The sequence below is a fragment of the Haliaeetus albicilla genome, chromosome 16 (genome assembly GCF_947461875.1).
Source record: "Haliaeetus albicilla chromosome 16, bHalAlb1.1, whole genome shotgun sequence".
Classification (NCBI taxonomy): domain Eukaryota; kingdom Metazoa; phylum Chordata; class Aves; order Accipitriformes; family Accipitridae; genus Haliaeetus; species Haliaeetus albicilla.
Window position 1 is genome coordinate 28,273,313 of NC_091498.1, and position 23,480 is coordinate 28,296,792.

The window sequence follows — 23,480 nt, forward strand, 5'->3', positions numbered from 1 at the left end:
CGGCCACCTACACTTCTCAAGCCCCAGCGAGCAAAAGGTGCCCTCGGTGACAGAGAAAGCACAGCGGCGTAAAGCTGCAGCAAAGCCTACGTTGAGACACTGCCCCTCTTTCGTTGCATGTGGGTTTCGTCTCTCCAGGGCCCTTCCTTGTCTCTTCCACCCAAATGGACAGAATGCCCAAGGAAAGCACTGGAGTCATCTCTCCAGCAGCAGAAAGACGAGTGACAGGCCTGGGCACACGCACAGCGCAGCAACCGATGCCATCTTCAAACCATTCGGCCATTACGGAGCAAAATCGGAAAACCGGAGTAAGCCAAACCGCTTTGCAACAAACTTCCTGCCGAGAACAACGGCGATCGCCTTGCTGAGGCTGTTACTCACCCTGTTACTCGAGGCAGCCATTTTAACTTGTTTCAAATATTTTAAGCGGCTACTGAGCTCAGGCTTGTCTTCTCAAGTAGGCTCTGTTGTTTCCTCAAGGGACTCGTGCTGAAATCAAGACTGTTGACAAACGCTTGATCCCTTAAATTAAATGCTTGGTAGAAATGCTCCAGAAGGTACGCTACCACTAAAAGCACATAATCTACTCTTAAATCATGTGAGTTAATCAAATTACATGTGTTGTTAGTTAATTAGTTCAGGAGTCACTGATTATAACATCTTTTCCACTGTTTATCTGTATTGGATAAGGTATCACGCCACTGTGACTATAAAGATTGCTATTTGCAAATGTGGAAGTTAACAACAACATTTTAACAGAAAGAGCAGGGACTATGGTAGTAACGCTGTCATGTTTGAACAGAGCCAGCGGCAACATATGCAACATTGGGAAAAAGCAGTAATTGCTAAGAATCGTTACCGATATGCTGTCCGTTTTGCAGGAGTACTGTCCACTTCAGGGATCTATTTTAAGAGTATATTAAACGCTAATGTCACACAAAATAATGAGCCACCCAAAAACACTGTCTATGCTCTGGCTTCGTGCAAAAGCAAGCTAAGCCATTTTTTCCTCCCCTTCTACAAAACATTTTCGGGTATGCTCAAAGTCACCCACCCAAAGAATTTGAAATTACTTTTAAAAAATGATAACGTACATTGAACTTGACAAAACATGTTCTTGAGCCGCATTTGTTTAAAAGAAACTTCAGATGGTACCAGAAGGTGAGGAACATCTAGAATCAAAAATCAGATACAGAAGCCAAGTTTTGCAAATAACCGCTAATTGTAGTTTGGACTTATTTGGACTTAATTGTAGTGTCCCCCTACAACCCTTAGTGTGTTTGTAAACTCAAAACAAAATTTAAGCTTCTTCAATAGAGCATGCAGAGAGATCGATCCATTTGTATTTTTAAGCACTGTGTCATAATTCTGATTTTGCATTTAGCGCTCTTCCTTCTTACAGGTAATAATAAACGCTGCTTACACTTTATGGCAAGAGTATTAAAAATAAACAGTAACACCAAGTACTTCTGAAGTGCTTTAGGATTCCTAAGTTTAACATGAAAATGACAGACAGAGTCAAAAAGTAACCCATAACCTGGATTTTCAAAGAAATTTTAAGTACTAGATCCCACTGAAGCAGGAGAGAAGCTGAATGCCTACATTACCTTGACTCTGTTGGAAATCCCAGTCTAACTTCAGCAAGGTCACACAGAAATCAGAATTTGCCTCCCTAGTGAAAACCTGCATTCTTAAACGTGTAAATCAAAATACAAAAACAATACAAAAGTTTTAAATAGTTCATTAACAGGCAACTCTCAGCAAAACAGAAACCTCTGACTCAGTTTCTTCACTTGCAGAGAGAGGTTACAACGCCTAATGCTACTTATGGCAGCTAACAGACCTGGCTACACCTACACAACAGTTTTAATTTCCAGTCCAGTAAAGCCTTTCATCACATGAATAATCCAACTGAAGGCAATGAAATTATCTGTAAAGTTCAAAGTAAGCATATGCTGAAGTGCTCTCTTGGTTCAAAAACTCCCAATGACTTGACACTCTAAATAGGTTTTTTTAATTACTTTTAAAGCATTTAGCTCATTTATTACTAAAAATCTTATGGTTTTTCTTTATTCTCTACATACTACTTGTACAAGCATTAAACAAACGCGTTTCATAAACTAATTCTTCCTTCTGTTTTCTTTCCCTCAGAAATATCACTTCCATTTATTGCTAAAGCAAATTAAATCCTGGGTGTCTGTTTTATTTATTAACTGCATGATAATAGCATGAGGCATAATACATTTGTCAAAGCCCTTCTCTACTGAAGTATAATTTCTGCTGTCAGCCTCTTTACGGTTATGTTCAATATTCTAGTTGTCTTTGCTTCTTGGAACACACATAAGCACGCATTTATATATTCTCCCCAAATATGTATAAATTCTATTTGTGAAGTGTTCCACGCACCCCCAACAAAGAATCATAAATACAGCTAACATACTTAGTCATTCTCCTCAAGTTTTAGACAAATTATTTGAGAGATTTACGAATTCTCAAAAAATGTCACAATAATAACTGTTTTATCTTTTTACACCATAATTATGATTTGGAGCATTGCTTTTCTTATTTCACCCAAGCATACCACAACTCATGAATAAAATATGACAACTTTGATAGCATCCATTGCTGTGGGTTCATCCGTAACAGCAAACGTGCTTGGGGTACTAAGAGCTCCCTTTTGCTCCATAAGCCTTTGTTTCTGAAAATAAGCTTTTATTTAAATAGAATGCCACATGTGTCCCTCTTTTTCGCATTTCTTGCCGTTAGCAGTAACACCAGCAATAATGTTTACTTTTTTTTTTTTTAATGACTACATTCTGAAACAATTAGGATGGCATAAAGCTAGAAAGGCAGAATATCCCATCTGAAAGCTGGTACTCGCAAGACATCAAAAAACATTAAAAGCACTGCCTGCATCAGACAACAAAAGGCTAACACAGAGGACCATGACTTTTAAATGTGTGGGCAATACTATTATAAAAAAGAAACTTAATTTTCTTCTGGCTTCAGAATTAATTATGATGAAGTAAACCTAAACAACTTGCACCATTTCCCTAATAAGATTACTGTAACTAATACTGCAGAGAGTCCTCCTACCACAACTTGTCAGTAGATTCCCTTTAAAGGAAGACTTGCGCTAAAATGAGGTATGCGTGGTTTCCAAATCATCGGCATTTACCAAATTATTCTACAAATATCATGTTTTAAGGCCATGCTGCTTCATTTTCCAAACAGCATGTTGAACATCCTCCACAGACCTCCATAGAGACCTCCACAGACCAAGAAAAATCATGACGCACACACACACAAACCCCACTCTCCTCCCACACATCTTGGCTTTGTGATTTTCCCCAGTCCCCACGAATAGGCTTTAAAATTTCAACATTGTTATGCACAATGAGCCAAAGTGGAGAGAGAGAAGCAGAGGCAGGTCTGAATGCCATCCGTAGATAGTCTTTCATCATAGAAGCAATGAGTATTTAACCTCCAAGACCCAGTTTTATACGTGCTGCGCTCTCGGAGCATCTTTGCTAGCTTCCAGTTTACAAAAGCTAAAAAAAAATGAGAAGAAAAAAAAAAAAGAAAAAGAAAAAAGAAAAGAAGGGGGGACACGACACAGAACTAAGCTTTACAGCGCAAACTTGTCCGCTGTAGGAGGTGTCTGTTCCCACTGATGCCAAATGGAAAACTCTCAGTTTCAGAGGGAGGAGTCACCCGTATGTGCAAGGGGAGGACAGACTCAGTAAAATAATCCATGCAGCTGCAGCCATCCTATATTATTTTTTCCTATTTATAGCACAGAGGACCAATGGGAAACTCAGCTGTAACTATGTAAGAAATGTTATCACACAAGGAGGGAGGATGCGTGGACAGAAAGACTATATGAGAGATTTTTAGGAAGCCAAAACATGAGCGCTCAGCTACAGTATTTATTGCTCCAAAGTACTGAGTCACAGATCCCGGTTGTCAGAATTACAGAACCAACTTTGCTCTTTTAGCAGATATGCAACCTACGTAACTAAGGATTTAAATCAATGTTTTAGTGGACATCAGGTGCCAGAAACAATTTTTTTGTCCATTCTATTAAAAAAAAAAAATCTACTGTTCTGTATTTTGTATCATTGAATAGGCCACAAAGGCAAGGCAATCACATGATAATAATGCCATAAACCAGCACAGTATGACATGATTACTTCACACCATTTATGTGGCAAAAATGAAAACTAAGAGAAAAAATGTCCCCCTCGTGTCATTTATACATCCTCACTGCAAGTGGCAAGATTAATCTGGAATTTGGCATAGAAGAAGTAGGTTGAGGCCTCAAGTAGCATCTAATTTTTATTCTTGATAGGTAGTTCAAGACAGCAGGGTTTTTCACCACAGGAAATGGTCCATGCCTGGCTCTTGTATTAGGTCTGATTATATCTGCCTTTGTGTACTTTTTAAAGATACAAAATCTTAAAAAAATAAAAATTAAAAAAAAAAAAAATCATTGTATGTGTTTAAATTCATGTGATAGTAATTTCAAATAACACCACTTCCTTTTAGGCAAAAGATGTAGCTCTGTTTAGAAGTAATTTAATCAAGTAGGATGAGTGTAAATATTCTTATCAAATGGATATTAACACATTTCTACTAAAATTGCTTTAAAAATTAAGAGATCCCTCTTGGAGTCAAAATCAACCCTAATGGACCACTTTGTTTCACTGCCTACAGTGAGAACCCAGGTCTTCAGTATCGCTTTTCCCTCCCTCTGCATTTCAAGCAGTTTTAACTCAGCAGTGCCAAGTAACGCTCCGATTCTCCTCTCTTTTACCCCAGCATCTGTCCAGCGACCTGGACTTGCAGTATCGGGTGCAGGGACTTCCCTGACCTTGGGCAGGATTCTCCGCCCAGGGATACTCAGCGCTGCGCAGGGACTCGCCTCAAGGCAGCACAACTCAGGTGCCGACTCTGCTTCACCTCAACTTCCCTGGGCTCTCACGAGCACACGGGCCTGTTTGACGAGATGTTATAGAACAATATTCTTACTCCAGTTCAATACTCATTTACTAATCAAGTAGTTAAAACCTGAGTACTTGCAGTATGATATGTCTTAACAGTATCAGTTTGCTAAAATCCTTCGCAGGAAAAAGACAATTTTTGTCCTATTTCTGTTCTGATGAAGAGACAAGAAACTCAAACAGTTATTCTTACTTTTATCTAAATGGATTTACTTTCATTGTAAGGGCCTAGATGCTCACGCGGTGTGGGAGCATGCAACACTTAATAGCAGTATCAGAAACTAATTTCTGCATCCCACTCTCTGCCCACTGAAGAGCAGAGACCTTTTGTTTCCTTTCTGCTTATCTTCATTACAGGATTTTGTCAACAGGTTGCCAGAAGCATTCAAGGCTTTTAGGATACTACAGAAATACTGAAGTGCTTATCCTGCTTCCCCTCTGTACTTACCACCGTGGCAATGAAGACAGACAAGTAGCACAATTATTGTCTCCCAGGAAAGCAAAAATAACTGCCAAGGACAGAGGTAATGTGTGCTCAGAATTCTTTCCTAATCATTACAGACATGATGGGAAACCCAAAAAATGTCAAGTAACAGAAGACAGCATGACAACATTCAGGACGGAAAAAAAAAAAAAAAAAAGAAAAGTAGAAATTGGTCACTGTCATTTAATGTGACTAGGTTTCTATTTTAGTCTACACTTACTCGGGGGACGAGGGGCAGGGGTGTTGGAAACAAGAGGATATGGAACAAGAAACTCTGCGAGGATTTACAAGTTATACCTTCATATCAATATGCTGGATAATTTTACTCCTAGACAGGTTTCTAACATAATTCAAACATCAAACGAGAGTGGAAACAGCCAACATTGGATAGGTATATATGAGTATTTTAAAAACTAATTCTGGAAACTGACAAAGTTAACAGTAGTTTATGTATCTCCAAAGCCTAGAAGCATTGTTCAATAATTATGTCCCAAGTGATCATTAATTTCCTCCATTGAAGATGATTCATCTCACTCATCCCCTCCTAGCTCATTGTATTCCAACTCCAGATCATTTCTCTCTTCTGAAAATGGTCAGTCTTGCAAAGGAAAAAAAACACTTAGCCTAACAACTTCATTGCCAAAAAGAATTACCTTGTGTATACAAAACACATTAAAACATCAGCTATATTTAAAAAACAAATATAAATGAGAAGTTAGACAGATGTTAGGGTTAAAGTCTCAGAGGCAAACCTTGCTCAACCCTCCGGGGATGCACATTCCAACACCGGTTCTTAATTACAGGATCACACACCAGCTTTCCAGAGGGCCACTGTCTCAGTCAGTGCACAAAGTAAAGAACAAAGAGCAAAAAATAATTATTGAACAAACAAAGATCTGAAGTTTTGCTTGATTTTTATTGTTCAGGGCTCACCCTGAACAGTAAATCTACCGTATTCAAATCCTTCTCTGAAGACAGAACAGACCATGACCAAGTTAATTATTCCAGCACAGTATCCGAGACCTCTACAAATATTAATGAATTCTTTTCACACCACTGTTGTTACAGGAAAGGGCATTAGTACCTCAACTTTACAGGTGAACAACCAAAGCACAGCAGAATTAAGCTTCTAATAAAAAAACTAATAAAAAGCCCCCACATTATCCAAGTTGTATCCTGCAAAAACGTTTGTTAAAAATTAGCACGCATCACAGGTACTTTACAGCACTACCAAACCTGAACTTTCAGTGCTTTTCCCTATCACGCTGCCCTAATGCAAACCTACCGTAAGCAAACCTTTACCCGGTCCTACCCACCTAGTCTAAGACTGCAGCCCTTTCCCATTGAGGCCCTAGCTCCTTGCCCTCTCTCCAGGCTGCTTCTCCCAGCCGCTGTCCGTGGCTCCCCTTACCGTGCTCTTCATCCCTGCACCTCGCTCCCTTCCCCTCGAGTCCGAGTCGGTGTAGTGTCCTCGTCCCAGCTTCTCTGCCCGGCCATCACCCGCTCCCTTCTTGGCCTCCAGCTCCTCACCCCAGCTGTTTTTCTTCTCTCCCCTCCACCTGAGCCCTAGTTTCTTTGCCCTGCCTGTTGCAGTTCATCTCATCCGACTGCTGCTCACCCCCCACTGCCAGCACCAGCCTCTATCCTCTCAGGGGGGCCCATTCACCCCAACTGTATTATCGTCACTTTACATACCCAGTCCTTGCCCTTAAATTTCCAGCTTTCAGAGAGGTCTGGGAAGGAAAGGGGGAAAGCAGGAGAAGCACCAGAAATCCCAAAAAGAGATCAAGACCTTGCTCTCCGTCCTGCTGATGGACACAAGCACAGAAACCTTCCCCGTCAGAGAAGTCACGCTTCCCTCCATCCTCTTGGGTGCAGCCAGCCCAGCTGTCGATATCTTATTTTAACTTTTATTTTAGCAGTGCTTTCAAAAGCAGCTTTGATAAAGGCCTGAAAGCAGTGAGGGAACTCTGGCAACTCTCTCGGATGGCGGGCAGCTGCCACGGCCCCTAAGGGCCAGGCTGGAGCTCGTAAAAGCAGGGGGACCATCCCAAGGGATGAGCGCGGAGGACGGGTGAGGATCCCGCTCTCCCGAGGGCTGGGCCCTATTTCTCACCGCCCCATAAACCTCCATCGCGGGTGAAGACACACGCTGGCCTGGTCCCCACCGTCTCCGTGCAGCCGCAGGTCGTGAGCCACCACTACAAGCGAGCAGAGGTGCCCGTCACTGCCTTCAGAGCCAGCCAGCCCTGAAAGCGGATCAGCTTTCAGTAAACCGTCAGTCCTGCTGTCATCCGGTGAGAGGAGGATCTCAGAAGGGAGAGCTCAGCGGAAAGAGAAGGGAAACAGGTAAAAATTTAGCACCGAGGAAGCAGCAATGCCTGAAATGTCACCACAGGATCGGGGCGAAAGGCTGACCCACACCTCGGAGGTAGGTGCTATTTTTGTTTAAGCATACACAGGTTTTTTATTTGACAGCAGCTACCTCTCCCTTCTGAGGTCCCAGGAAAGGCGCCCCACAGGCAAACACGGGGTAAAACCCCAAATTCACCCTGCCCCTGTGGAAACCAGCACAGGCCTTCATGACAGGGCACGTAACCGGGGAAAAAAACTCACTCTTCTCTTTTAAAAAAGCAGAAAGTTCACAAGTTCAAGGAGCTTGCAGCGTTTCCATGAAGATATACCTGTAGCGTGCGGTGAGGCGCAGGGCATCTCTGTGAGGAGAGGCGGGGACTGGCCCGGGCCGGACACAGCCAGTTCCAGCTGGTTCCAGCCGCCTCATCTCAGGGCACAGCCCAGCCCCTCCTCCCGGCTGGTGGCACCTCAGGGAAAGCGTATTTTAAAAGGGAAAAAAAACCTCATCCAGCTGGAGGGAAGCAGCGAGCGGCTGCGCAAGGCACTCGGCTGCGAGCCCAGGCGGGCGGCCGGCAATCCCTGGTTTAAATAAAAAAAAAAAAAATTTAAAAAAAAAAAAATTCCTTTCCTTTCCAACAGCACAAGGGTCACTGTCTGCTTTGCCAAATGCGTACCCAGAGGCTCTGCATCACTGCTGCCCCAAAACCTGCCAGCAAGACAGGATATTCAGATTACCAGCAGGCATGGAAAAGGTACTGGAGCTACTCTCTTAAACAGAGAAGGCAGCACAAAGATTTCGAGCCACCCGTGTCGTGCCGTCCTCATTTTTCTGCTACCATAAGATTTCTGCTCCGTAAAAACGATATTGCTTACACTCACTATTTGCTATAAACATAGCAGGAGAGATCGCACAGAGAGCGACGACTCTCGTTGCATTATCTCACGTAAAGAGGGACCCACACCCTGAACTCCAAAATTAAAGTTTATCTCTCCTACTCACTGCAGACCTCCCTGCTGTCCACCCCAGGAAGAGTAATTGCAAGTTTCATCTTGGAGCCATTATCTGCTGCCCCTCATTCAGTCCCCGGCTCTTCTCTGGGCTCTGCAGCTCACGCACCTTGCAGGTTATGCTGGCGTAACTGAGCTTTAACACTTGAAGTGGATTAAAACCTTAGCCATAGCGCACAGGTCACCGAGACTCAGGTGAGAAGGTGTTCACACACGGATGAAGGACGGCAGCAGCCTACTCACCTGGCCTCTGAATTTACTGAGCGCACCTCAGTGCTGAGCTCCTGCCCCACACACGTAGCCAGGGCATAACGAGCGGATCCTGAAGACCGTCCTAGCAGCAGCAGAGCTAAAGTTCCCGAGATAAAGGGTACGTGCCCACTCCCGACCACAAGATCAACTTCTGCACTTTTCCTTAACCACCAATCTCAAAGCGTAGCAAAGCTGGCTAGCGATCAAAGCCCTTCAACTTTGGCACCGCAAAAGCTGACTTTTAGGACTCGGACTCCTCGAGTGGGATCTGAAAACACCTCCACTCTCTAAGCGAGGAATTACCAAGTCAAGGAGGAAGGTGTTGAAAAAAATCAGGACCCGTATCACGCAGAAAGGAAACACCGACAGGGAGGGTTGCACGGCATCTGGAAGCTCAAGCGAATCTGCCGGGAGGCACCTCTACGTGCCTTGGGACCGCAGCTTTGCTCTCTCTTTTGACTCGAAGCAGGACGGCCCTTTTGTTTCAGGAACTCAACAAGATTCACTCCTTTCTCAAAAAAACATTGCCTTTCTCTGTGCTTTAAGATACTTGTTAGTCTTTCACCTTTCCTGTCGGAGCCACGACTGTACAGAAGACAACTCGGCAGTCACTATTACAAAGTGGGAAGAAGGAGCACGACTGAACTCTGTGCTGCAGGCGGTGCGGGCCAGGTGCTTCTCTTCTAAATCCAGTGGTGGTTTAATGAAAGTAAAGAAGCGGTCAAGGAAGAAAGGACTACATATAGCTAGACTTTTAACAGTACGTGGTGGTTTATTTTACTGAGTGCTATACATAGTATACATAGTAAAAAGACCATTACTAATTTAAAGACTAAGTTGAAAAATACTGCCAGATTGCCAGGAAAGGAAACAGCAAAGCCTTAATAAACTTCTTGGGGGAACTGCTTTATATGTAAAGGCTTTAAGCCTCTGTTAGCCCAAAGGAGATGTTGAGAGAAGAAGAATTAAAAAGAAATGGGCATAGCTGACAGGTTGTAAAAGGAATAAAATTTTACTTCCCCAACGAGAACTGAGCACAGAACAGAAGTCAGACTGGTTAAAGTAATCACATCATGTAACAGCTAGGCTAAAAATTGGGCTCAGTCTACCCAGAAACAGGACAACCAGTTAAGCGCCTTCTATTGCCTTATTTATAACAAGAGCCTTTCTCTGCCACTGAACTCAATATCCTGCTGAGGTTTCCACCTACAGGGTCAAAACAAGACCTGCTTCCCTGCCGTCTGAAACATAGAAGAGGACTGAGCCCCACTAAGTGAGCCATGGCTCAGCGTTTCTTCATGTGCTAAAATTTATACTACAATCCTGTTCGAGAAATTTCAGTATCATTCTGTCACATTTGTAAGATACTATTTACAGATGTCTTTCGCTCAACGTTTGTAAGATGCTATTGTAATGCATTAGGTGGCCGATTAATATTTTCAATACATTTGTTCCAGGTAGATTTCCCACCCACCCCCAGAACTGTTTCCTCAAATTCTTTGGACTCCTGGTTGGAGGTGAGGAGATGTGGGGTCAGACACCAGGATCTTGGGTGCCCCACTCCCCAAGAGCACTCTAGTCAAGCATCTCCACTCTCCCTCCTTAGTCCCTTTGTGCTAGAACAACCCATCTGGACGCAAGAGACTTTTTTCCACACTCTTGTTCATATAAATAAAAGACAAATAATTAAGACACCATAATGTTAGGGATCTTAAGAGTCAGACTTTGCAGAACTGCAGTTACGAGTTATGTATCTACATTTCATCTAATTCACGCTGTCAGCACTTACACTGCTTTTTGGATTCCCTCATCCCCATTTCACAGAGAACGGAACTGAAACACACAAATAACGGAGCTGATCAATCAAAAATCCAGCTGAAATACTCTAATAATCAAAGTCCATGCCCAACAGGACCACTCAGGTGACTACACTTAATTATAGGTTTCTGTGCTTTTCTGAATTAAGAACAGATTTGCTTCCCCAAAGGCAACCCACATCTCTCAATCGCCACTTTGGTTCTATCATGCTGTCACACAATTTGCAACAGAGGTGAATTTGTTTCTCTGCCTGTAAAGCTGCTTCGCACGGAAATCGGAGTTTCAGCTGTTACTACCAATATTATTATAAAACCAGAATACTCCACTGACTTCACTGAGGTTGTCTTGGACTGAAATCGCTAACTGCCCAAGGAAAAGAGTCTTTCTAAATTTTGGCTGGGATAAAATCAAATCATGACATCACTCCCCAGAAACTTTGTAACAAACACTATGTCACTTACTCTAAGAGAGCTAACATCACTGATCAAAAAGCTAATAAAAATAATAGTTTCTCTTTCTTTTGTGCATGTCTTCCCATCACCCCCCTCCCTCATTTCTTCTTTTTGCCTCTAAATGCAATGGAAAAAATGCTCAAACTTACAAAGCTTTCCGTTTCAAAGAGTTTAATTCACAGAAAAAGAATCTTGCTTAGGAGAACATATCCATATTTTCACTACAGCTCTACACAGAACTGTCTGGGTTGGGGAAAAATTACCATTTCTCTACCTCAAAGATGTAGACTTCCAGTGACACACAAAGGAACACTCTCACTTTGAACAGCTCTAGTAAAGCCATTTTAGGAAATACGTCTTACAAGACAGAAAATGATCCACGGGGAACCTTTGCGTAAGCCCAGAGCCCTGTTACATTGCTGTAAGGACACCGCCAAAGGCGGCAGGCAAAACTGTCCCTATGAAAAACGCACGCCAGAGAACACGCTCACAAACTCTTCTCACTTCCTAAACTAGGAAATCCCCAGCAGTGAAAGCCTACGAGTGAAGACGTCTTCTAACGTGGCTCCGTGTTCAGCAATCAGCCTGCCAGGTGAAGCAGGTCCTCCCCTGCCCAGAACCCCAGAGACAACACTGGAGCAGCGCAGCACAGCATGTATTAACTATTCACGTACGGTAAGAACTAATCAAAGCGAAGCTTTGCTGAAAGGACCGCATCTTGGTGACTGGAATAGCTGGTCCAAGAGGATACAGTAATTTTGAAACCAAGTACTAACTTCCAGTCTTTTCTCTCCTCTGGGAGCGTCACGTTGGCTGGGGATTTTTGCGAATCTCTGTGGGAAAACTTAGACATAGCAGCTGCCCATACGTTGCCCTGCATTCTATATCGGTTTTACTGTATGGAGAGATAAAAATCAAAATTAAGTATCTCCTGGTTCCAGCCAAAGGACCTGGCACACAGCCAAACGGTAGTTGTAAAGTCACCTCTGTTAATAAAAGCGAATTCGTACAGCTGCCGACATACTGCTGACATTTAACAAATAACAGATACAAACGAGAAGGGAAGCAGCCAACGGGGCGGCCTCGGACCTCCATCCCGTCTGACAGCAGCAGCAAAAGACCCCTCGCAGACAGACCTCTCTCAGGATGGAGTAAAAGACCAAAGGTCTTCAAGTCTTCTCCCAGCCCAAGGGCTCATGAGCCTAACTTGAAGAGAATAATTTTCCCAAGCCATCTTCCAAGAAGTTTTATACTAGAGGCGATATCCAAGCACAGGGCTACTTCTGTGTGCGTTAGCCAGAACAATTTCCATTGTGGAAATTAAAAAAAGCTTTATTCACCTAACTACAGACTTCGAATTGTTTATTCACTTTGTACAGTGAATTTTTGTTCATTGCTTCCCATGAACATCTATCCTCCAATTTATCTACGCATGTGAATTTTACAAGCTCTACCTTTTTTACACTAGTCCTCTCTAAGTTGCTAAACTACAGGTGGGGTCCTCCAAGGCAAAAAGACCTGAATATCCATAAATCCTCACCATTAGCCTTTCAAAGCTACTTTCAGTATCAATGGTTTCAATCGCTGTCCTGAAAAACACATCTCAGTCTTCTTCCCTGCAGCTCTGACCACCAGTCTGTGAAAACTCACCATGACAGTTTGTCAGCGCGCTTGCGATTAGCTGCATGGAATAGCAATTGGAAATACTAAAATATTTTAAGAAGTCAGTTAGGCCATTGCTGACCTTAGAGACTGACTGTGCTTTAATATGGTTTCCATAATACACAAACCCAGAGTCACGATATCAGAAGAAAACAATTGACATCTTTAAAATAATGTCCTGGCTTCAGCTGGGATGGAGTTCATTTTCTTCCTAGTAGCTGCCACAGTGGTTTTGGATTTAGTGCGAGAATGATGTTGGTAACACACCAATGTTTTAGTTGTTGCTAAGTAGCACTTAACATAAGTCAAGGATTTTTCAGTGTCCCATGCTCTGGCAGCAAGCAGGTGTACAAGAAGCTGGGAGGGAGCACGGCCAGGACAGCTGACCCGAACGAGCCCAGGGGATATTCCATACCACAGGACATCATGCCCAGTGTATAAACTGGGGGGAGTTGGCCGGGAGGGGCGGATCGCTGCTGGGGCATCGGTCAGCAGGTGGTGAGCAATTGCGTTGTGCATCGCTCATCTTTTCTTGAGTCTAATTTCTCTTTTTTATATTCATTTATACAAATATAAAAACAATAATTGTAATGAAATCATCATTTTATTTTAGTTATTAAACCGTTCTTATCTCAACCCACAAGTTTTACTTTTTTTTTCCCCCAATTCTCCTCCCCATCCCACTAGGAGTGGGGAGGAGTAAGCAAGCGGCTGCGTGGTGCTTAGTTGCTGGCTGGGTTTAAACTGTGACGATGAATAAATGAATGCTCTTCTTCTGGACATTAATCTGGGAATCTGTGAAAATTAAGCTACTTGTATCACACAAGATTGGAGATATGACTAACAAATTCTGAGAAGGTCTCCAGAAGTCTCTCTGCTCTGGCTCCTAAACTGGCCTTGGCTAGCTAAAGGATGAACTAAGATTATAGACCCGCTTCTTGTATGACCTACAATAAAGGCAGTTAGCCCTGCAGATCCAGAACTAAAGCTAAAGGAGATCATAATCGTTTGCCTCTAAAAACAGCTACAGAGGGCAGATATCCAAAAGTGAGACTCTAACACGCACACTTCAACACAGAGTAAAGCGCAGTAAAGAAAAAACAAACATAGGAAGTCTCCATAATAAAAACGTTCCCAACTGTGCTTCAATGTGCATGTTAATCTCAACTGATATAAATGTCTTTCTGGCCTAATAAGCGTGTTGTAGCAACTCAGTGCTTCCACACCATGGGACGTTGTCTCTTAATCTGTGGACCTTACTTAAGTCCATGGTAAAACTTGTTAATTCATCCACAATTTCACTCACCACAAATACTCATTAATTCACCCAGAATTTCACTCACTACAAATAAAAAACAAAACAAAACACCACCACCACCATTCTAAAACACTTCACAAGCATTATCTTAGAATATTGAATGAAAAAAAACACAAAGTGACTTACCCTGCACCTGGTACTCAGCTTGGACAGTTAAATATAATACTGTTTAATTTTCTCACTTTAACAGTTTCCACAAAGTTGATGAGAGACTTGCTACATGTTACTAATCAGTGTCAACACATTAAATGCTTTCTCATAGTTACAGAGCTTCAGCTGTGTGTGTCTTTGCATGTACAATCACAGAAAGAAAGTACACAGGAGTACAACCGAGTCCGTGCCTTGGAACCGCTCTGACATATTTAGTTAGAAATAAATATTGGGGAATATTGAAAACCTACCCAAAAATACTTCCCCAAAGATCTCTAACCTCAACTACCTCACAGCACAGTAAAAAAAAAAAAAAAAAAAAAAAAAAAAAGCCACCTGTATTTCAGGAAAGTAACAAGGACTATTTCCAAAAGATAAAAATAAAAGAAAGCAACAGTTAAGTAAGACCACGATTAGAGGGAATGAGGCATCCAAAAAAGCTCTTATGAGCTCATACAGACAGAAGTGAGATAAGAGAATTGAGGATGTTTGTCTTACCTTGGAACAAAAATGCTTTGCTGGCATTGTGTAGTCCCGACACTTGTGTTACCCCAAGGGTTGTATTCACAAGATCGAGTTCTGTGATGATATCAATTTGTAAGTCAGGATCCATTCCAAATCCTACAGCTGTTGGGGGCAGGGGAGAGAGAGAGAGTTAGATCAATTTTTATTTCAAATCAGGTAATGAAAAGAATGGAGAAGAATATCTAGCACAGGCATTTCTAGTACTTTCACACTCACACCGCGCTGTGTACAGTAATTACTTATAAGACAGTAACTCTGCGGCAGGAAAGAGAAGATATTCTTTTCCAATTCTTTCAATTAAACTATTTCCACAGATTTTACTACCCACAAGTTAAAATGTTCTAAAACTGATACATTAATCCAGTCGCTTCATAAGGCTAAAGCAATAAACAAACAAAAGCATAACCACCTAGGCAAAAACATGAAAGAGATTTGCAGCATTCATCTTTTGGCCGCACTATTTCCAGGGAGATGTGAGGACTGAAGATCCCTCTCACATTTCATACCTAGCTGCGACTAACCTATCGGGCCCCACAGCTCATAGTCTAAATGTTTTCCCAACTGGACAAAATAACCCTGGAGGAGATACGGTAGCAGGGCAAAGAATGCCATCGTGTAATTCAAGAGCCCTGACTGACTCCCAAAACTGTTTGGTGCTGCTTCGGAAGCGCACCTCCGTATTTCAGCACAGCCGGTGCCTGTGAAGCGTGCCAAAGCCTACCTACAAATAGCAGACATTCATTCACCTAAACCAGCAGTAGTACCTTCTGGTCTGCAGGAGCACCTACTGGAGAAGCATAAATCTAAACTGAAACTTTAGAAATGGCTTATGCCCAGGAAAAGACTTGGCATTCCTTGAACTCGTAGGGACCTGATGGGATTGACAGAAAAGACACACACTCAAGCAGTTTGAAGTTGCTGTGTTCAAAGGTTCAGGACAACTTGATGGTTATGGCACACCAAGTTCCTTAAACGTACCTCCTTTTTCTAGGGATGGGAAGAGGCCAGTCTGACCGCAGTGTCTCTCTCAACACAGCAGTAAGTCTGGCATGAGATCTGTGCCAGAGACATGGGTCAAATATCTCGTGTGGGACCCAAGCACCTTCCTAACGAAATTTTTCCACTGGCTTTGTTAGTAACGGGAACAGGCTCCAAGAACGAAATCCTGACACAGCTGAAGTCAATGGTGAAAGTCCCACTGACTTCCATGGAGCAAGGACATTGCCTGTAAAGCACATCCAGATTGATTTCCACCGAGTGGACTTCATGTTCAGGTCTAAATTGACTCATTTGTTATTCCAGGACTGTGCTTCTGGATCTGTTAAGCAGCAAATATTCTAGTTTGAGTCTTTGAAAGGCTCTAAGAAATTACTGAGGTGTACAGACCGAACAAGAAGTTACGTGTTCTACTCGTAAATCATCTGTACCACAGCACTTTCTCCTTTCCGTTACTCAAGGATTAAAACTTGTTGGAATAACGTGCTGTGCTAATGCAGAGGATTCTGCTGCTGCACAAGAGGCAGAGTAGTAAAAAATACTGAAAAGACAGCAGCTTTAGGAGGTCTCTAGCAACCTTACTCTAGAAGGAAAATTAAGATCTAGAGGCATCTGGCAGAACCGAAGCTCCAAGAGTGCCGACATATCCGAGTGAGTACATACACAGTGCTGTCATAAGGACATGGGGATAAGCACCTTTTTGTGGAAAATTAAAATTAGAGAATATGAACCCAGATAAAACTTCTCCAAAGGTAAGTGCTTCCCAGATAATCAGCAACATCATCAGGCTTTTAGTACTAGTTCACCCCCCCCCCCCCCGCCGACACTCAGGCACTGAACGGCCACAACTGACACCGTGCACGCTGACGGACCAAGAACACCTTCCACTTCTGGAACAAACACCGGCATCAAAAACACAGCCAGACAGCTCTTCTGGTCCCAAACCAGTCGCACATAGTCAAGATGCTGCTGAAGAAATGTACCCATCCTGCTCTAGCCAATATTTGCCAGCGACTGCTTTCCTTCAGCGTACCTGCCTCTGATCAACAGGAGAGAACTTATTGACCTATTGATTCCCAACCTACAGCAACTCTTCCAGCACAAGGGCTGCAACCTACAAACTCCAGACCCAAACACCTATATAAATACGGGGCGCAGCCTTCCTGGGGAGAAAGAAAAAAAAAAAAAAACAAAAAAAACCCATAAAAGCAAAGATTGTTTTAGAAGAAAAACAGAAGGACTTATTACTTCTCCTAAGATTTTCACTCAGAAGAAAAGCAGCACACCATCAATTGTGTGAACTTACCTACCAGGAAAGACAACGACTGCTGTCCCTGCCAAGGACAGAGTATGCTGTTCCTCATTTGAAAGGAGTTAAATCTACTCAGATTGGCAAAATCCTCCTAAAATGAAGGGAGGTCAAGTAGGGACTAAAACTTGCTCAACAGAAAGGACAAACTATGTCCAGCAAGACAAATCTTGACCCCATTAAAGTCAGTGAAAGCTCTGCCACAGACATCAACCGGGTGAGGACAGAAACCACATCTAGCAAGTATAGGCACTCCCATAAATCACAGTAGCTCCACTGCTCTATTAAAGCTGTTTATTCCAGCCTGAATACCCAAGGCTCAACAAGTATAGATCACTGTAGCTCCGCAGGCTTCGATTTATGCCAGTGAAGGATCTCGTGTGACAACTTCAGTGTGCCCCCTTCCAGCTTTTAAAATGCTTTCAGAAACAGAGACTATTTCTAATGTCACGGCAACTATTTAGCAAGAGCCTACGCTGCTTTAAATACCTAGTCGTTTTCCTGTGCTGGCTCTTCAAACTGCAGCAGGCGCTCAAAAGCCTAGTTAATAATTAATAAACAACAAATCAGCAGCTTCAGTATGATAACCAAGTCTCCTTTTCCCCTGTGGTCTCTCACAGTCTACCGGAAAGATACCACAGGCATATCAACCGCGCTTGCACCTAGTATTTTATGCCACCTCTCTTCAGCGGAACAAGAAGCTGGAAACACCGTTTCTTGCTGAAGTCAAAATTAACCATCAACCCGTCTGCTCTCACTGGAGAACTGTGCAAAGCTTGGGCCCGATTCTGACCAATACTGCTTTCAATTCCTATTTAAAGTAATTGGGCCATTCCACTCAGATCAGTGGCTTACACAAGCAAAACTCCAAATGATTCAGTCAGGTGGGCGGGAGTAGAAATCATCTCGGGACTCGGTGGATTTGGCCCAACGTGAACTGAAGGCACTACAGTAGATTAGAGGATTAAGCCATATAATTATGAATGATGTCACCAGGAAATCCCTAAAAGAAATTCATTCTGCCTTACAGCTCCGACAGCTTGTATTCTCTGCTCGCGCCTTTATCACCTACACGCAAGCACCAGCAATCGTGCCACGCTCCATCTAGCTAACGTGCAGCCATGCAACGTATGCAGCGCATTTATAATTTCCTCAACATGTGTAACGTGCTATTTGGGGATGGAAAAACTTTAAGCAAAAGCCCACTCAACACAACCGAGTCATTTCCATACACCCGTGCGCAATCGTTCAAACGGTAAAGAGTGGGCTCTAGGAGAGGCATTTTGCGCTCTCCTCTCGCAGCTTCAGCAGCAATTGTTGCACACAAAGAACTTTCCGAGCAGCTTCGCGATTCCAAGTAGCGGAGTTTCGGGTCCTACCGACCCTTTCGAACGTCGGTGTGCGCTACTGGTGGTAAGACCACTACAAAAGGGACGGGTGCTGTTTTCTTCCAACTGTTTTTATGTCACGCCTCTCGAAATCTGTAGATTTTGATGAGGTAATAACAACCCTCGGAATAATTACAATTTTAAAACACGGATTCCTTCGCACTTCTGATAACCGTGCTGGGTCATCTCCTTGAGAATACCTACAAGCACCATGGAAAAAACGTGTCCCCCCACCCCGGGAGCTCCAAGCCCCGGAGACAGAGCGGTTACCCGGGGCACGGGGCCAGAGAACAAAGCCTCCACAAGCAACGACAAACGGTCGGAATACCGGAGCGGGCACAGCACCGGCAGGAATAACGCGTTTTCTTTCCCCCAGCCCCGCTGCCCGCCGGCAGCACCCCCGCCCCGCCCGGCCGGAGCCCCGGCGCTGCCAGCCCGCTCCGCCCGCCCCCCGGTCGGCCGGTCCTCGGGCGTCCCACGCCGCTTACGAAAAAAGAAAAAAAAAAAAAAACCAAACTTTCCCTCGCCTACCCCACGGCCCCCGGGGTAGGGAGACGAGCCGGGCTGAGCCCCGCGGAACGCCCGGGCGCCCCGCTCACCGCGGCAGAACCGGGGCCGCTCCCCCCTCCTCCGCCACCTTCCCAAAGTTCCCCTCCCGGCCCCGACCCCTCGCTTTCCCCAAAAGGGGTGGGGGGGGGGGGGGGAAGGTGACAAAAAGCGGCTCCTCACCTGCCCCGGCGGCGACCGCACACGCCCAGAGAAGCGAGAAAAGACCCATCGGCGCGGCTCAGGAGGCACCCAGCCTCCCACCCACCCACCCACCCTCCGCTCCGCTCCCGGCAGCTACCGCGGAGCCGCCGCCGAGCCCCTCAGCGGAACCGAGCGCAGGCTCCGAAGCGCGGAGCGGCTCCCACAAGCGGCGGCGGCGGCGGCTCCGCCCGCTGCCCAGGCGCGGCCCCCGACGCCCCCGCAGCGGGGGCTCCCCGCCCGCCGTGACGCGTGGAGCTCTCGCTCTCCCTCCCCACCCCAACCCCACCCCAACCCCACTCCACACCCCGTGGGTCTCGCCAGCGCCGCCGCCCGGTCACGGTGTAAAACTCCCACGGGGCTTCATCCCCCCCCGGACCGCGGAATTTCCCCGAAGTAACCCCCCCCACAGCCCGCACGGGTGGGTGCGCGGTGCGGCCACGCAGCTCTCGGCGCTCTCCGGCCTAAAAATAGTAAGCGTCAACGCTTATTAACTATTTAGTCTTAGTAATAATTCATGCGCGGTATGAATAAACAAAAAGGACTTCTGAGACTGAGGACGGAATTCTGTAGCGTTCACTCGGGCTTCTCGCGTGTCCTTGCTTGACTCGCTTAACTGCTCTTTCGTGCCTCTAAAGTGTAAAAGAGAGGTAAAGTATTTAAAGATACTCATGAGTCATCTGAGAAGCTGCTCTGATGGCGGTTTTAAAACCCGTCTTCAAATCTTTCTTCCCTCCAGCCTTTAGTGTGGCTCCATCCTTGGCAAGGAACACACCACCACACGCATGGATTATATGCAATCACTCTCCCTGTAGAACACCTGATTTCAGGTCATGGTAGAACACCTGATTTAAATTTGAAGCAGAGATTACAGGCCCCAGATCACGTTCCCATCCCACTGAACAGGAGCAGAGTGAGGTTTCCAGCTGATCTAGCTTTGCTACCCTTCCAATCAAGCTGTTTCAGCTGTAAAGCGGGAGGATCCTCCTCTCTGCTGCCTCCCCTCATCACGTCGTGGTTTGGTTCTGCACCATGCAAATTCCAGCCATCTTAAATGTAAAATAATAAGCTGTACGTTTGGATAAAGTAAGGGTGACACCAAATAACTCATGCCCATCTCAGGGGGCGGTTGCATTCGCACACCTTTAGATTAGCAAGAGCAAAGAGTATAACTCGGTTGCCTAACTACTTAATTAGTAAGATCTCCAAAAACGGCTGTTCCTGGCTGCAAGCAAGGTAATGCACTCCAGGAAATCTCTGGGGTGGTCATTCCAAAAGCATCTCAGTAATTTATCTCCAGCGTACCAAAAGAGCTTTTACTCAAATATAACTTTGTATCTTCTTACTTTTGTTTAGGGTGTCGTGTTATTAGCACCGCTCTCACCCCTGGGGTATGGGGAGAAGTATATGCACGGTATACAAACATATGTGTGTGTATACATGGAGCTATATCCATGGCAACAAAAAAAGAGGCAATGGTACATCAGCAGGTGAAGTTGCACCCTTCTATCCCATCGTGATAAAATCATTTTTCTGCATAGTATTTACTCTCTGATTTAAGAGGAGATTTCTTTCTGGGAAATAGGTCTTTACATCCAATTCATGTTAGCTTAGCTACGTTTGTGCTTATCTGGTAGTAAAAGCAGGGTCTATCTACACAGAGAATTGAATGTAATTCAACTCATGTTTTCCATTTTCCACTTGGTGGAAGTCTTTCGTGGATATACAATTTAAACTGGTCATAGATAGATTCTTAAACAGATCGGTTATTAGCTTAACCTAAATCTGTATTAAATGCTACTTTAAAAAAATTACTGTAGGTACATACAAAAATTTGCTTAGCCGAGTTATCGGCTTTAAAGCCCAGCTTCAAACGCATCTTGAACAACCTCATGGATAAAGAATGCTCGAGTCATTCTCGACGTGTTCTTCTGTTGATCGGAAACATCCAAAGAGCCCACAGGTACTGCAAAAAGTCACACGAGCGACTTGGTAGGAAGCGCTCTCAACGGAGCTGGTCCCACAAACATGGGTCCTCCTATAGCCCAGCTCAGTGCCCAAATGATCGCACATTGGGAGAGCATTAGTAATCTTACAAGCATTTTCAGCTGTTCATATTAGAAAAGGATAGGACAAATGGATGAACAAAAAAACCTAAAAAATCACATTCTCCCAGTCAATACTATTCTTACACCTCCTCTAATGGCAACAAATCATCCTCCTTTATCAGCAAAAAATCCGATACTCTGATATAATCTTGTTGGAAGTATAAATAGCTGAAAGGCATGACATTGAGATAAGAATTAAAACTGTGTTCCTGAACATTCTTAGCAATTAAAAAAAATAAAATAAAATCTGATGGCACTTTTGCAAGAGTAAAGCGTTAGTCCTGGCAAGCTAGCTGGATTTCAGCTCAGATAGTATTCCTGTGAAAGATTCTTCTTGCACTCTCGATTGGACGTTGAATGCTTCTTGATTTTGACCTAAATTATGGCGACGTTGCTAACTGTGTGGTGTTAAACCGTTAGTCCTGCCAGCCGCAAAGCTTGTGGCATTTTGTAGTTTGATGAAGTATTTTTGACTAGGCCCAGTAGCTCTCAGAGCAGTTGTAAGGTTGCTTGCGTGCCTTAGATAAAAAGCAATTAAAAGTGTTAAGTATTACTTTAAGCGTAGCTGAATGTGTGGACTCGGTTGCCAGCTGAACTGTGAAAGCTGCAAAACAGCAGTGCTTCCACCTGAAAAAAAAAAAAACAAAAAAAACCCAAAAAACAAACCTGCCTCCTAGCTCATGGGATAGAAAAATCTCCTCAATTCACAGCTAAGGCTGGCATCCCTGGAAAGCCTGGCTCCGAAGGGATACTCATAATCTGTACAGACAAAGTTTACTTTGCAGCCAGTAGAGGGCAAGGATTAACAGCAGCACTTACACCTAAACGCTAAGAAAAAAAATTGATGTAAAGGGAGAAGGAGGATGCTGTACGCCACAGCTGTCCTACCAACCGATACGTAGTCCTAAAGGACTATATAATATCAGTCCAATAGGCTGAAAGTATCTGCGTTAAGGTTTATAATTACATAAATACCTAACAAATACACCAGAAAGAGGCCTTACAAAGAAAAATCCTTTGCCTACTTCTGGTACTCAGTCATGGAGCAATATCTGCTGGGGTTTTTTTTTTCATTCCAAATGCATGGTTAGCTCACATTTGAAGACTGCAAAGTCTAAAATTAAATTTTACAACTGATTAGTCTATGAGTTTGGTATAAGATGTGCCCTTCGGTCTACACCCTGACCATAGGAATTTCAGTACCTGAAAGAGTAAAACTGTTTCAAACCGAACACATCTGCTAGTACTGCAACAGAAGATACCCATATCCTCTAGTCGTTTTAAGTAACGTACATTGGTTTAAAGCATGGCCTAGTTGAATCCATACAACCAAGCTAAAAGGACATGGCTTTTTATCTGTTCCCCCAAGTTTAAAGTTTTAAAGCAGTAGTGCCTAATGGTGACAGCAAAGGACCGTCTCTTACTCCAAAATCAACGTGTTGTGTCATCGAGTCACATTGGTTGACCCTGGAGATTTGACAAATTCCACGTGCCTCAGTTTTTCCTCCTGAAAAGGGGACTAATGACACTTACCCGTCTCTCAGGACTCTTACAGTGCTCGCTGGTAACTTCAGACTTCTCCAGGATGTAATCTGCCTTATACATGCAAAGAATTACTGTAGTCCTCCATCACTAATTAGGTCATGCCATCTCCTTCATCTGCACGTACACGTCTCAGAGAAATGCAAGATTACAGACAAAACAAAGTACTTTTTGAGGGGGGAACTGATTACCAGAACTGCTGAAACAGTCCTGCCACTGTCACATAGCTACCTGGCTGTCTTCAGGAGCAGGCCCTTGCCTGGAATCGCTGTCTCGCTCTTGGCACTACGCTAGTATCTCTTGCGTTACCACATTTGATGCCGCACTGTGATCGGACATCACGCTTCAGCTACTGAATTTGGG

At 44.0% G+C, this 23,480-nt stretch overlaps 1 protein-coding gene across 5 annotated transcripts in view; it reads right to left on the reverse strand.

The window, feature by feature from the left end:
- NELL1 (neural EGFL like 1) overlaps positions 1-19,627 on the reverse strand; it is a 299,225-nt gene extending 279,598 nt beyond the window's left edge. For 2 of the 5 annotated variants that reach the window (XM_069804087.1, XM_069804083.1), the window contains exons 1-2: positions 19,450-19,624; positions 15,001-15,129 (exon numbers count right to left, since the gene is read on the reverse strand). In XM_069804087.1, coding sequence (XP_069660188.1) covers positions 15,001-15,129; positions 19,450-19,498 — 178 coding nt within the window. In that variant the 5' untranslated portion in view covers positions 19,499-19,624. Of the gene's footprint in view, positions 1-15,000; positions 15,130-19,449 lie in introns of all 5 variants that reach the window. The other 3 variants (XM_069804084.1, XM_069804082.1, XM_069804086.1) reach the window with 3 other exon arrangements.
- Positions 19,628-23,480: the final 3,853 nt, after the last annotated feature.